This window comes from Triticum dicoccoides, chromosome 1B (genome assembly GCF_002162155.2).
Source record: "Triticum dicoccoides isolate Atlit2015 ecotype Zavitan chromosome 1B, WEW_v2.0, whole genome shotgun sequence".
In the NCBI taxonomy this organism is placed as follows: domain Eukaryota; kingdom Viridiplantae; phylum Streptophyta; class Magnoliopsida; order Poales; family Poaceae; genus Triticum; species Triticum dicoccoides.
The window spans coordinates 195,655,168-195,671,551 of record NC_041381.1 but is presented as its reverse complement, the minus strand read 5'-3'; the positions used below and the strand labels follow the sequence as shown (position 1 = coordinate 195,671,551).

Below are 16,384 nucleotides of genomic sequence, written 5' to 3'. Positions count from 1 at the left end.
ATGCAGGTTTCTCCAATGTGACTAAATGCAGTGCCACACACATATGTGGTATTTTTAGTCTTGTGACATTTAGCATCAATGTTATGATGTTCAATCCTTATCATCAATATTCATAATTTACATCCTTTTCACAATAGGAGTATGGCCCTTTTGTTCATTAAATCGAACAACTATTGTTTTCTTATGAACAAACTCCTTGCAACTTCAATGCAATGGGCTAGAGTGTAAAAACTCTAAAATGAATTATGACAATAAATTCAGAGGTAATATATTGATGAAAAGGTATCATAACTATTACAAAAATTTCAACACATATTCTAACCTCATTAATTTGTTGGTCGTTAGGCCATAGTAATTTTTGCATCGATTCGCAACAACATGCAATCGAGTTGGTTTGCGACCAACTTTTAACCACAATTCACAAAGAATTTAGCATTTAACAATTTAAGCACAATTCTCAAGAATCACACTTTACTTGACCGACTTTCTCTACATCATAAAACTTGTATGACATTCATACATAAGTTGCACATTCCAGTCTTCTTTTCCTTTCGCATCTAAACCTTTTATAGTTTTACTTTCAATATTTCCCCCACTCAACAAAAGAATCATACCTTTTAAGAGTGGCATGATCCCCGAACTTCCCTAGGCATGTAAGTCTTATTACATCCTTTGGTTTTGTTCTTTCTATTTAAGTTATCGCCATCAACTCATGAGTGGTGTTCTTCCAAATCTTACACATTTCAGTCTTAAACATAGTTGAACACTTCATTAGATCTAGCAAACAAAACACTTCTTTAGATATCACATATCTTTTAATCTCTGTTTGTTTCTGAAAACAATTTTCAGTTCCAAGAATATCACATAACTATGCCAACCATTTTGAAGTTTGGGTTTCTCGGAAGCAAGCAAATCGTAATGTAATTCTAACTTTTGGATTGATGGACGTGAGTCTTGCCATCCATAGCATTAGCAAGATAGTATTGTAAGCATGCATTAGGACAAAATCCTTCTTGAAACTTTTATAGGATGATCCTCTCAATCATAAAGATTCAACCAGATAAGTAATAGCTAATCAATTTCAACAACCAAGGTGGAACTGTGAGCCATAATTCTACAACTATAATGCAAGCTACAGATAGACATTGTTCATAATTAATTTGCACTAGTGATTAAACTAAATTAATACAAAATTGTGCTCCCACTCAAATCAAAATCTCTCATAATTGATTTTGTGATTCAAGATCCAAATCTAGTTCGCAGCCATTTGATGTGGACATCACTGATGACGAGAATTTTGACCGGTGGGCAAACTTTTGCCAATCATATCTCCATATGAATCTTGTTCATCTTTCGATGCTTCGTGTTGTGAGCTCAGAATGATTTTGCTAGGTCTTCAAGACAACCGAGTGCTATCTACATACATGGCCTGACCATCCCCGTCTACACCTCATGTCCCGTTTGTACTCATGTGGACATGACACACTCCGGAACACTACGTGTTATAGATGGTTGCAACACTGGGGAGAGCACCTTTTAACTTGATATTTACTGTGAGAGATCACCCTAATAATTGAATACTACGCAGTCAAAGGGTGCAAACAACAAAGGGATAAATATCTCAGGCAATTCATAATAGCATGATATAGCCATGGGCACCGGGAGTTCTCCATGATCGTCTTCAATCTCCAGTTGAAGTGACGTGACGAACAATATTTCATTGTCGTGGCAACTGTTTCAAAAACGTTACCGTGGCGGCAATCTCAGAAAACGTTGTCGTGGTGGCCGTTTCAGAAAACGTTATTGTGGCACCAAAATCTGAAATTCCGTCGTGGCACGAAATTATAGTTCCTCGTCCCGTGCCTGGTACACCTTCTCCTTGTCGGTGTCCTCCGTGTAGATCTTGCCACCGTCACTTGTAACCTATCTCTATGATATATACATTAAGGTGGCAATCTCGGCTCCAGCCATCATGTCGTGACGCGCAGGCCACTTAACATTACAACATATAACCATCTCATACGTAAACTCATTATCATGATGAAGGTTATAACACATCATATGCAAACCGTGCAAAACCAAGTTAGACGTCCTCTAATCGGTTTGGAAAATTTTAATTACATGGCTTATAGGGTCTCCGGATAAACCTAGCTATCTACATGCACACCATAAACTGATAATCCTTGTTGCTAGATTAACTTTCGGGGTGTGTGAAAGAAGAGACTTAATTAAAAATCTCGTTCCCCCATACTAAACTTTGTCTAATACGCGTGACCCCCAAGAAGATCATCCATCTTCATCGCCCTTTTGTGTACGCGACGGTTCACTATTCTTGACTATGGTGAAGTCCAAGGAACTGTTAGCAGATCATCGACAGCCAGAGCCGAGCGATTGTCAGAACCTTGTGAAAAGCGACACCATGTCATCACTGAACTGAACCGAAGCAACACTTGAGGCTCACCATTACATGTGATCTATATCGAAACCTGCATCTACTCATAGAACCGCTCATGATGCCACTGTTGGGAAACATAGTAGAAAACAAAAAGACATTGCCCTACGAACACCCAGGAATAATATGAAGATGCATATCGGGTTTGGATCAGCGATCATTACCGACTCCAGAGTGCAGCGGAAGTAGACAAGTCGGTGTAGATCGTTCTTGGAGTTCCTCAAACATCGATGACGATCCCGCGAACCGCCCTCGAATGATCCCTCGAATGGAAGACCGGAAGCACGACCTCTCTACTTGGTTGCAAGTGTACGGTCTTCACGATCAGGCAGCGCTTTGCCGTCTAGAGCTAATCATCGTCAGAGAATTAGAGGGAGGAGATTAGAACCACACAGGGCTTCTATTATGAGGATTAGAGGTGGCTAGGGCTATCCCTAATTAGTCATCTAGGACCAGCTAGAACTAGCACAAGATCAACTAGAGGAGGCTCCAAAACTTGTGTCTCGAAAAGGGCCAATACCTCAAGTATATATAGGTCAGGAGGAGAGGAGGGGGCGCCACATGAGGAGGGAAAGTCCCCTCCCTTGGCCAACCAAGGAGGAGGAGGACTCCTCCAATTCGGCCTCCCTCTCCCCTTTCCATGGGGAGAAGGGGGCGCCACCCATATTGGGCCCATGCGGCCCAAGTGGTCTTCCACCACTTGGCCTTTTAAGGCCCACTGATATTTAAATTAAATATAAAATGTCCTCAATACCTCTAGACCATTATATACATTTTTAACATCTTCGAAAACATTTTCCACTTATATATAATTTATCGGTAATACTCGGTATTACTCGATACTCTCCTGAACCCTTCTGGTGACCCCGAAACGCTTCTAGATCCACTCAGAACTATTATGAATATTCATGAAATAATTCCACAAATATATTCTCATGACTCCCATCCTACTAACACTCGTCAAATCATGATTTCCTTAAGCTTGTGACCCCATAGGTTTGGTAAATCATAGACATGAACGAAACCCTTCGTTCAATGACCGGTAGCGGAACCGCGAACATCCATATTGGTCCCTATGATTACACAATGATATTCAAGTGAACCTTTGGTTATCATGTAATGTTCCCTTTGCTTCACATTACTTCACAAAATCCGGGATGCATCGGTATCCTCTCGAGTCATCAATATGCTTGTTATACCGAAATCCTCGTTACCGGTTTTGTTCTTCTTTGTCATTATTGTGTTCCGACATCCCCGTGATGAAGTCACGTGTGTATGGCCAGATGAGGGTTGATGTTGTCACACCGAGAGGGCCCCTAAGAATATCTCTCCATCGTCGGAGCAAATCCCACTCTCGGTCTATCCGGCCACTTGTCAAACTTTCCGATGAACCTGTAAGTTGTCGTTATGATCATCATGTTACGGGTGACGTTTGAGCAACCCAAAGCCCATCGTATGATAAGAAGTGACCGCGATACTCTCATGGTTTAAGGAGCAAAATCACATGTTAACACTTTGTGTTATTACAATTGAATACAGACGATATTAATTCAATTCACAACAAACAACTTTGGGTTGATGCAATATGATCGTTCTTCCAACGTCATAATCTCAAAGTTGTTTTGGTACTATCGTTTAACACTTTAAACGATATCCTAAGATCCGGAAAACATGATCACCAACAACACTTGAGCTAGTCCTAGAGGCAAGACTAGGAACCTTTTATTTAACTGTTTATTATTCCACACGCGTGCATGAGTTTTTCACTGAATCGCATATTCGAGGATCATAGCAGTTATAGCATGAAGTATAAACTTTATAATTATGAATATGAAAATATAATAACATAAATATTATTGCCTCTAGGGCATATTTCCAACATGAAATAACATGTCATCTTCAATCCTATAGGATTAGTATGGACATTTGACCCACGTAGAAAAACCGTAATATTCTTTATACGAGGTTGGAACGAATGAAAATTTTCAGTTAAAACCAGTACAAATCATGAGAGAGAAATGCCAACGGATCAAACAACCATAGTAGTAAGAAATCCTTGCCTCCATTTTCTTTCGTTTAGGGCTTGTTGAGTAGTGCCCTCAGCAGAACCCTGTTATACTTTGTTTGTGTGCTACCTGTGTATGTGTGGTGTGAACTTATCTGTTGTACCTTTGTGGCTCTAGTTGTTTGCTTGTATATAAAGCGGGGTGAAAACCTTTTTCCATATTAGAGCATCTCCAATAGCTACCATGTAATAAGGCATTTCCATTTTTTAGACATTTGGGGTCAAAACTCTGTTCCAGCAATTATCCTTAATGTAATTTTTTCTCCAATATTTTTTGGGCAGCCAAAAAATAGCACCAAGTGTTGCAAATATACGATGGTGTGTCTGTTGTCGCAAAACCAACACTTCACGCGCGCAACCCCAGCCGCCGCTGGATGTTTGAAAGGACCGATATGTCCAACTAGAGAGGGTGAATAGGTTATTAACAAATTTTAGTCTCTTTTCCAATATTAAGGGATACAACAAGAATACAGTTTATCTAGATATGCAACTAGATGGACAACCTATACGCCAAGCTCACAAATAACAACACGGTAAAGCTAGCTTCCAACAAGTAAGTGAAGGAAAGAAGCAATAACAAGTGAAGATGAGAGATCTTGAAACCCTAATAGCATAGTTGCTTGGTGCTTAGTCATGGTAGCTGCATCCCTCTGACCAGAGCTCCATTACTGCTACCGCTTAGTTGCGTTCCTCTCCCTCATCTCTTGCATGATGAAGATCTCCCCCTCTTCCTCCTGCTGCATCGAATGCATCATCACCAACAAGGATCCGGTGGGCAATCAAATACTCGACATACTCTAACTCCCAACGTTAGGAATCACATGTATTATAAGCCACACATATCAGAAAAATGAGAACTTTGCTGCAGGACGGGCCAGACCAAATGCCCACAGATCAACACAACAAAGTCGTCGAGCAAACTTAATCATGTCTGGCACACTTGTAGAACACCTAGCCATCGTGGTCGTCGGTGGTGGAGAATAGTCAGGGCAAGCGATGAGGGGCACTACAACTGACCAGTCGCGAAGACCTGGCCGGATCGAGCTTGAGGAGGACATGGCGGACGTGACAGCGGGAAGCGATGATGAGGCAGACACGATGACGACCAACATTTCCTGACTTGGGAGTTATGCATTTGGAGCTCGAGGAGGACGATATGATCAGGTCACTCGAGAGATCAAGACGATCGGGTCCAACCGAAAAAGTAGGGTTTTGTTCGGCCGGGTATTTTGCAAAAATAATAATCCAATTCCCTGTACAATCCACACATTTTTTTTCAATGCCACGCTATCCACATTGACTGCGCCCAAGTGTCACCCTAGACAAATGGTTACAGTGGCTGTATGGAGTCACTAAAGCAACTTTTTTTCGCGAATACGCAAAGCTTGTGTATCTTTTCATTGATAAAAGGAATATAATGAATACAATGAAGGATATAACACATGGCATGAACGCAGGCAGGCGTGAACATGATGCTCGGAGGAGAGAGACAAATCACATTTCACTCAAGCAACTTTAGTCACCATACTTAGGGTATTTGAAATTCAACTTTAGTCACTTAGGATTCTCGGAGCGTTGGATCTCTTGGATTGCGACCCTCCTAACCACTGCCAGCTCGAGAGTTCTAGTGTATGGTTGTGCTAGTGACAAGTTCATGCACGCCAAAGGAATTAGGCAAGGGGATTCATTCTCCACTTTGCTTTTCGTTATTGCCATGGATGTGATAACAACAATTATCACCAAGGCGCATGAGGCCCGAGTGCTAAGTACCATCAATGGATGTAGCCAAATGCAGCGCCTGTCTTTGTACGTTGATGATGTGGTACTCTTATAAAACCAACATGGCCAGATCTCCTGTTCGTTAAGGAAACTCTCACCATCTTCGGAGTGGCATCAGGGCTTAAAGTGAACTTTGCCAAATCAGCGGCAATCATGATCCGGGCCTAGATTGAGGATGGGGAGCTTGTCAAGTCTGCTCTGCCATGGAAGATTGACACCTTTCCGTGCAAATACCTAGGGCTCCAGCTAAGCATAAGACAGTTGAATAGATCCGAGTGGCAGCCGATAGTAGATGCAACACTAGACATCTTGCCAGGATGGCAAAGGGGCCTAGTGACTAGACCTAGGAGACTTATCCTTGTCAACCAAGTCATGAGGGCGCGTGCCACCCGTGACCTCATAATCGCGGAGGCTCCAAAATGGGCACTGGAAAGAGTGCATAGAGGCTGTCGGGCCTTCTTCTGGCCTGGGACAAAGGAGGTGAATGAGGGCAAATGTGTTGTATCCTGGACTACGGTATGTAGGCCAAAGCACATGGGAGGGTTGGGCGTCATTGACCTGTTTAAGCATGGCATTACTTTACGGATAAGATGGGGATGGCTGTGACGCACAGATGAATCTAGGCTGGCAAGATCTCAACTTGACCGCGGACAAAAAGGTGGACCAAGATTTTAGGAGCCTGGTTAAATGGAGGGTTGAATCGGGAGACAAGACCTTGTTCTGGAAAGACCGATGGCTACATGGCGCAACCATTACAGATATAGCCCCATTGGTTGTGGCGACGGTACGTACGCAAGTGGCAAACGGGAGACTGATACGAGATGCTATGTGCATGCATACATGGATGAACGGCATAGTGGTTGACCTATGCACGGAGGGTTTAACCCAGTTCATCGGACTTTGGGAGATCCTCTCGGAAGTTCAACTGGATGCTCAGATAGAGGACTGCCCCATTTGGGCTTGGAACATGTCGGGAGTCTACACAACATCATCAACATACAAGATGCTGTGTGAGGGAGGAGTCAGATTCCACTCCTTCGGGGCCATATGGAAACGTTGGGCGCCATTTGCGTGTAAGATATTCATGTGGCTTGCAGTGCAATACCGACTGTGGACGTCGGATAGGAGGGCTAGACACTGATTGCAAGACCGAACATCAAAATGTTACCTGTGTGACCAGGAGGAGGACACGGTTGACCACATATTGCAGCAGTGTGTGTTCTCGCGGCAAGTGTGGTACCGTTGCATTACTAGAATGGGTTTGACGACGGACATATGCCCAACAAACGACTCAAGGTTGGTGCAATGGTGGACGGAAGCTAGGAAACGAATATATAAGCAAACTCAGAAAGGTTTTGATACATTCGTGATGCTAATCTGTTGGACACTATGGAAGCAAAGGAACACGAGGGTATTCGGCTCGGGCCCGATCAAGAACGAGTGGGATACGGTGGGCATGATCTTCGAGGATCTGAGGACCTAGGCCGCAACACGAGCGTTTGGAGGACAACTAGTATCAGAGTAGTCGGGTAGAATGAGGGAGTGGTGTGGAGGCTTGGTTAGGGTCGACTTGTGACACCTAACTAGCGCATTTGTAATCTCTTGTGCATATTTTCTCCCTTCTATAAAGCTAAGGTACGCCATTGACGTACCCTCGAAAAAAAAGTAAGGCACCAAGCCCACTTTAGTAACCTCATATGAATTTTCTCATAGGAAAAACACAGGAATGGAATAATAGGTCATCTTCAATCCTATAGGATTAGTATGGACATTTGACTCACGTAGAAAAAACGCAAAATTCTTAATATGAGGTTGGAGCGAATGAAAATTTTGCAGTTAAAACCAATACAAAGGAATCATGAGAGTAAAAAGCCTACGGATCAAACGACCATCGTAGAAAAAAAAATCCTAAGGATTATAATCCTTCAAAATAGTTTTGAAAATCCTTTGAATCAAAGAGGCCCTTAGTGTTGATTCGATACGTGGCGCACGGTCCATCTAACGGCCAAAAACAAAATAAAAACAAAAACATGAAGACAACCCAAAGAGCATTGGCTGAATAATGTATCCAGTCTTGCCTCGAACACGTCATATGTGGCAGGAAGCAGGTCACAACTGCGGCATATGTGGCTTAGAACTTGTGGAAGGAAAGAAATCGGCGAACTTTTGAAGGAAAAAGGTTGTTCTCTTGAAACCGTCACTGCCGTGGCAAGAGACGAGATTGCTCTTTATTGGGAGGCTGTCTCTTGAGGATTTTGTTTTCCTCCTTTTTCCTATTTCATTTTCTTGTTACGGTATTTTGCTAGTTTTTCTCTTCTTAGAGTTGTGTGTGCTCTACCTGAACCCATGCTGGGTCCTGGGCATTGTTCTGTACAATATACTTTGGGACTTTGGCTCCCTTTCCCCTTTCTAAGAGTATGAATTGTAAGTGCTCCTGCCGTTGCCCGTAAAAAAAAAGCATTCGCTGAATACATATTCTGAATTTTTCATAGCCACAAGGCAGACAACGGCAGGACAGTCTCCGTGCCAGTCCACCGGAGGTGAGGTCCGGTCCGGAGCAACACCAAAGCTCCACGTCGCCGGATCTCCACCAAGGCAAATAAGACCATTTTCCGGCAGCAGAAAAGGCATTTTCTTTCCGTAGGCTCACACGGCACGAGCCGCGCCAGCCAAGTGGTGTGCGACGCGAGACGCGTCACGGGCTCGCTCACGCCGGCCGGCCGGGAGCGGACGGGCCGGTCGATCCATCCAGGTCGTCGGCGTCGTCGTCGTCGTCGCCTCCAGAAGCACAAGCCCAGCATAGCACGGCCGCAGAATATTCCACGTCCCTTCCCTTTCCGGCCCCCCCTCATCCTCCCCAGCAGCAATAAAAAAGCAAGCCAATCCCCCACCCCTCCTCCTCTTCCTCCGATTAATCAAACCGCGCTGCGGCGGCGGCGAGCGTGCGACCTACGACCACCAGACGACCCAACCGACCCACTGACCCACACCACCGGAGTCCGGAGAGCTCTCCCTTTTACGTTAGGACGCTGATAACTGCCACACGTGTGGCATATACGACATGCACCCACACACCGTATGTGGTGTGAGTAGGAGGCAGCTCACACGGGTTGTGTGTGTGCGGACATTAGAATTGCTCATACGTGTGGGTGCGGCTACTTCGTGCCACACGTCCAACAAATACTACTCATCTCCACCCCGTGCGTGTGGCACGAAACAAAAATGCCCACACGTCCTGACACAGCTACGTTTGGTACCTCGCAGGATGACGATTTAGTTGCCATCCTGGTTGGCAGATGTAGTTATTTGGGATGGCAAGTGTAGTTGTAAAAGCATGGCAACTCTATCTGTTTTGGTTAACTATAGTTGACATGTCTAATTTATGGTAGTTGTCGCGTGTAATCAAACCGTAGTTGCCGTGTGTGATTAACTACTTGCCACATATGGTCAAAACAGTAGTTACCATGTGTGTTTACCTAGTTGTCACGTGTGGTCCAACCATAGTTGCCATGTATTGTTAATCACAGTGTCCATGTATGTTTATCTGGTTGCCACGTACGCGCAACTGCAGTTGCCGTGTAGCAAAGAATCACAGTTGACATGTGTGTGTACCGAGTTGTCACGTTCACGTAACTGCAGTTGCTGTGTAGCAAAGAATCACAGTTGCTATGTGTGTGTACCGAGTTGCTACGTTCGCGTAACTGCAGTTGCCGTGTAGTAAAGAATCACAGTTGCCATGTGTGTGTACCGAGTTGCCACGTTCACGTAAGTGCAGTTGCCATCCACAAGGTAGGAGTGTCGTGTGGGCGAAAAGCAGTTCGCCCACACGCGCATGACCTAGGTGGTGGCTGTGTGGGCGAAAAGCAGTTCGCCCATACAACGCAGCTGGCAAACAGCGTGGTGCGGGCGTGTGGGCAAAATCTCCAACGCCCACACACCAGCCCCGTCCTACGTGGCACACCAAATCCACCTTTCTGTGTCAAGATTCGTGCAAAAGACAGTGAATGGCGATCCGGACGTGTGGGCGAGTTGGGTAACGCCCACACGTGTGGGCGTTAGTATTTTCGTTACGTTAATCAATCAATCCAACCCAGTTAAAGAACCTCTTAATTGCCCGCCAGGAGATCCGCCAGGCTTATCTTCTCCGTCTCCTCCGACCTCACCTCGCCCCCTCGCCCCGCGGCTTCTGGGCTCCTTGGCGCCAAAATCCCCGCTTCCGATCCCAGGTAAATCCTCTCGCTGATCTGGTCGGCTTCGATTTGTCCGATGCAGTTCTTGGCCGCGAATTGTATGCCTGCGATATTCTTCTTCATGGATTCTTGATCCGCAAGGGAGCGGAGACAACTGGATTTTTGTGTGCGGGTGCCTGTGTGGGGATGCTTTCTTTCCCCCCAGCTCCTAGGTTATTATGCTTTTTTTAAGTTTAAATCAGGTTCAGGTTCTTGCCCGGTTCTTTTTTAGATTATGGAAGAATTCCGGCCTCTGCATCCGGAGATGCGCACACGGCCAGCGTAGCTCATTACAACTGCAAAGCGACGTAGCGGTAGTTCCTCGCATCCAGCTGGGAGAAAAATACTCTCCTTATACTGCTATGTCCATTATGGAGTAAATACCTTGCTGAAATTATTGTTCGTGCAACGTCTCCATATTGTTTTTAGTGTCACAATTTATAAACACAGTTTCCTTCTGATAGACCATGTTTACTATTGTTTAGGCCTTCAGGAACCAGGGGGCCTTTCACTGAAGTTCACGATGGGGGGCTGTGTGGGCAAGGTGAGTCCGTGTCTGTTAGGCTGGTCACAATGGGCAAGAACATAAGCTAGTAACTTACACACTTCCCTAGACTATGTTACTATCTCCATAGTGGGTAGGAACATCTATGTAGTGTCATGCAACGATGTATTTATTAGGTTATAGACTCATTGTTTCTTGGAGTGTGTGATGTTCCGGTAACTTAGCTAGTTACCACAAGCACCTCTCTCTTCATTAAATATGTGCCACATAAGCAAAGTTGTATTGGAGTGTGTGATGTTACTCCTAAGTTCCTCCCCATTGTGACCAGCCTTACCGTATATGTGTTTTGTTCTTGAACTCCCAAGTAATTTTTATGTAATCCTTCTGTCCTCTTTTGGTCAGGGTCGTAGCATTGTGGAAGAAAAGCTTGATTTCAAAGGTGGAAATGTGCATGTCATAACAACCAAAGAGGACTGGGACCAGAAGATTGAAGAAGCAAACAAGGATGGGAAAATTGTAAGCAAACTAGCAATTTGTTACAGTGGATTACAGATATCCTTTGCTTCTTATAGTGTTTGGTATAAACTACTTGGTGTTTATGTCTATCAGTTACATCATATATGAAATGAGAATAGGTCTAAGAAGTCTGTCTCCACACACTAATTCCACCACGCCCCTTGTTAGCCTGTAAAATAAGTCCGTTCCTGCAAGAGAACACATTGATGAGAATGTGGAAATGAAACAGAAATTTCTACGAGAGACCTAAGCAGATAGTATAACCATCTGCCCAAGCAGAAAGTGTACACATGAAGGTGGTTATGAGCTTGTTTATTTTCTTAGTTGTGCACTTGAAATCATGGACAGGTTAACTAAACTATTTCTCACAAAAGAAATTCTGTTCAGGGGATGTTTTCCTTAGCAGAGGGAGTTTCCCTGTAACTGTTCTTCCACTGAAATCCTGGAATATACACGGGTAGTTGTTGTTTTTATGATAGAACATGAAAACCATACGCTGTAAGCCCAGTGTTTATGTTGACCATTTTATTTTTGGCTGAGAAGTCCAGTAGCAAGATATGTGAACAACTAACAATTCTTGATGCAGTTTCTGGAGTTGCATCTGATGTACTCGTCGATTTCTTTTGTAGGTTGTAGCAAACTTCAGTGCTTCGTGGTGTGGGCCATGCCGTGTCATTGCACCTGTTTATGCCGAGATGTCCAAGACTTATCCTCAACTCATGTTCTTGACAATTGATGTTGATGACCTAATGGTAATTCCATCTTCCATTTGTTTGAATTATTTATTCAGTACAGGTTACATGACCCTAAAAAGTCCAGTTGAACATCTAAGTCAGTTTCTATAACCATTACTGTTAAAACCCTGAATATTTACCGCTGCTTTGTTAACTCACAAACCTTTCAGCCGAACTTCAAATTATGCAGTACCAAAACTTCTCATCTTGCCATTTCCTGTTTCGAAGAAGTATGCAAACAGATAAATACTCCCTTTGTAACTTACAAGACGTTTTTAGAGTCCATGACAGTGTCAAAAAAACGTGTTATATTAAGTTAGAGAGGGAGTATTTGTTACTGTCAATTGTATGGAGTGTGGTGGAGTGTTTTTGTCATCCTGATAGCTCCGTGAATAACATGTTTGGTTGATAACTCTGTGATTAACAGCGGGTTGTTCTGATGCTTCCAGTGTTGACCCACCTTAGTAATTCACCTTATGATGATCTGCAGGATTTCAGCTCAACATGGGACATCCGTGCAACCCCGACGTTCTTCTTCCTCAAAAACGGCCAGCAGATCGACAAGCTCGTCGGCGCCAACAAACCTGAGCTCGAGAAGAAAGTACAAGCTCTTGGTGATGGCAGTTGAACCATGCTACAGAATTAGAACAGAGCCAGCTTGTCATGGTTTATATATCTGTACTGCCATGCTTGTGTGTCTTATGTGTTGCATGATAGTTTCCTGGTGTACAGTTTCCGTGTCCTTTCCGTCTAGACAATGGTTTTACAATTTTGCGACACACATGCATATGCTGTGAAACTGTAAGATGGCCCTGCTGGTAAAATGCTAGTTTTGTGAGTATCATCTGCTGGGGAGATTGTTTTGCTGGTTGGGCTTCTGTTTCTGTGTTGAGAAAACGTAGACCTTCCTCATATATGTGTTCAGGGCTGCCTCGTGGCTCCATGCAATTGCTTCTACCCCTTTGATTCGTAGGGTTTTCAGAGAAATGTTCTTACGATCTTTGGAGCAGGGAAATCTTGTATTCCAATCTCAGTTTATTGTTGATATCTTGTGAACACTGGGATTCCAATCACACCGGGTTTGTCACTGGTTCATTGCTTATATATAGTGAGGTCCGAGATTATAGAGCGGATTAAATCAGCGGGAGAGAGGTGTTCATCTCTAAAAGTAGCCGCGTTTCAAGCATCCCAAACCTTCCACAAGACTAGAAGGAGAACCAATGGCCAGACAGAAGTGGGCAGCCCCGGTCGGCATGATGAGGACCACAACTCCGGTAGTGATGAAAACGGTAACGGATAGCAGCGGAGGCTGGACAGCTGAAAAACAGGTGAGCCCTGTTTTTCGGCGCAGCGTGGCATCAGGGGCATGATGGGGAGTCGAGGATGGTCTCGCGGTGGAGGTTTGCCCGAGTGTTTAGTCCGTCTAGATAGAACAGCCAACCAAACACCCGGACCCTGCTGGGCACTCTAGCGTCCCAAATGTGCCGCAAGGGCGTCGTAGGTCCCCTTTGTCGAGAAAGCATCCACGTTAAGCAACGAGCGTTGGTCCGGGTCTTGCATTTCAAGCATGGGAGTCCGTCCATTAAGAGTGTGCTTGGATGCTTGCATCGACATTGGGCCTCTTGCATTTGTGGTCAAGTGCAACCTCGTTGGGTTAACGTACGCTTTGGGTCATGTTTTTGCATCATGTTTGGTTGCCCACAAATTTGTTGGAGGTAATTATAGCGCGTGGAGGGTTCCTATTGGTTGTGGTTGTACATTGTTTCCGGCTAGTTCTCCATCGCCTAGTATCGTATTCCTTGCATTTACTATTTCCCTTAATCTTGAAATCATATACTGCATGATCCAAGCTATTCCGGCTTTCGGCCCGAGTTGCTTTCGACTTTCTAAGAAGGTTTGTAAGAGTATTACTTCTGTTGTGGCTAAGTATCAGTGGAGTAGTTCTTTAGATAGAAGATCCCTTCATTTGTTGTCCTAGGACACACTCACAGCTCCAAAAGTAATGATGGCTTAAGCTTTCGAGAATTAGAAACTTTCAACCTTAGCTTTACCCAAGAAACATGGCTAAAGATTCATGACGCAACCGACGTCTCTTTGCGACAAAGTAATGAATAGTCGTTACTTCCGAGCAACTGATTTTATGCAAAAACGCAACACCTTAGACTGCTTGCCTCACATGACGAACAATAATTATAGGACGGGAAGTTCTGGTCCACAATCTCGGACTGGAACAGCAAATTCACTCTGGGGACTGTTTGGACGTCTCCTATGCTATGATCGGCTAATTGTCCAATCCAATTACGCAAGATGTGGCTGGAGATCTGACCTTTACGGCGCACATGCAGTTGATGAAACTAAGCCATGTCATCAACACAGTTCATAGAGACACTCTGAGCACAGACATCTTCTTGTGGCCTAGTGATACATCTGGCTCTTACACTGCTCGCTCGACTTATTAGAGGCTCTGCCTGGGCCATACTCGATCACCATTCGCCACTTGCATCTGGAGGAGTTGGGCGCCCCTCAAGTGCAAGCTTTTTACCTAGTTGGCCGTCCAGTATCGCGTATGGACTTCGGACAGGCGTGCGAGGCACGGTCTGCAAGACCAGCCCTCCCCTTGTTATACATGTTTGCAAGATGAAGATAACGTCGACCACATTTTGGTATGGTGCATGTACGCATGAGAGGTTTGGGAATGTTGCCTAGGCATGCTAAACCTGGACGTGCAAAGGGCAAATCAGCATGACACGTTTATCAATTGGTGGCTGCGTGTGAGGAAGGTTTTCCGGAGACCCGCGTGGTTTCGATACTCTTACCATCATTATGGCTCGGGCACTCTGGAAGCAACGCAATGCACGTGTGTTCAACCGGACGAACGAAGTCAAAACAACATATGGTCTTCGATGCTTCATCTTAGAAGAGATTGCGGGATGGCGACGGGAAGGTGTTGGAGTTGGTGGCCTTCAACGATTCGTGAGGGAATAGCCCTTTGGATAGCTAGGTGTTGAGTGGGTTTTAACTTGAGGGGATGTTCGCATCCCTTTAAAGTTTCTTGTAATTATGTTAACTCTCTCTTCTATAAAATTATGGTACGCCGTTGGCGTACTCTCAAAAAAAAAATTGTCCAATCCAATGGGTCATCGAGTTGATTGCTGAGACCAACTGGACATGTCATACTGAGCTTGTTTGTGTCATATTCTTACTAGTAGATGTAGATGCCATACTCAACATTCCTTTGTGTACCAGTCTTGGAGATGTTTTCTAAGTTTGGGCTAATCGGGTGATTACTCTACAAAATAAGTGTATCATGCTGATGTATGGAAAAACTTATAGGTTGCCTGATCTTCACGAATTGGACGTGCATTGAGAAGTAACACGGAGGAAATCGAGAGGAGACACAAGGGAAACACACAAATCAACACACATAGATGCAACAAAATATGCACATAGACATATTCTTGATCCAAATCGTCCAAGAGAGATATATGGAACACGATAGGTTCTTCCGCAAGTCCTAAGACAATGAGGGCTTGATATTCCTAGAGGAATATTCACCAATAGGTGGCCTTGATACTCCTCGGAGTCTTCTCCCTCATGAGGTCTTGTTCTCTGTGAGGAGCCATATCCAATGGAGGAATCCCACTAGGGGGTAGATGGAAAAAGCGCTCTTGTCTCTAATCTTTGCTAACCCTAGATCTGGGGGGGGGGGGTGTATATATAGTTTCACCAATGAAGGGATGAGTGAGGGGTGAGAGAGGGGATACATGGGTCACCCCCTCCCAAAGTGCACATAGATAATGGTATTGGATAGTCTAGTCAAGGTGGACCGGGTAGTCCGGTAGTGCATGCTTCGGTGGCGCCTAGGTCTAGCCCTCTCTAATAGATAGTCTGGTGGCAACAGAAGGTTGGGGAGTGGGCAGGCGCTCACCCGACTTTCCGGGAGTGCAAAATTTGCACCCCTACCTCCATTGCTCCCTCTTTTTCCGTCATCGCTTTCACGCTCCCCTCTTGGACGGTGTAGTCATACTCTTGTGTTTGAAGTCCTCCTCAACACATGTGATGCACCGCTTACCTATACATGCACAAGGGAGGAGGGTCAAGCAG

The 16,384-nt window shown here is 44.6% G+C and overlaps 1 protein-coding gene across 1 annotated transcript; it reads left to right on the top strand.

The window, feature by feature from the left end:
* Positions 1-10,373: 10,373 nt before the first annotated feature.
* LOC119327961 (thioredoxin H4-2) lies at positions 10,374-13,146 on the top strand. Its single transcript, XM_037601016.1, has 5 exons — positions 10,374-10,522; positions 11,011-11,069; positions 11,433-11,546; positions 12,176-12,298; positions 12,771-13,146. Exons 2-5 carry the CDS (start codon positions 11,049-11,051, stop codon positions 12,906-12,908), a joined length of 396 nt encoding a protein of 131 aa, XP_037456913.1. The 5' UTR covers positions 10,374-10,522; positions 11,011-11,048; the 3' UTR covers positions 12,909-13,146.
* The last annotated feature ends 3,238 nt before the right edge of the window (positions 13,147-16,384 follow it).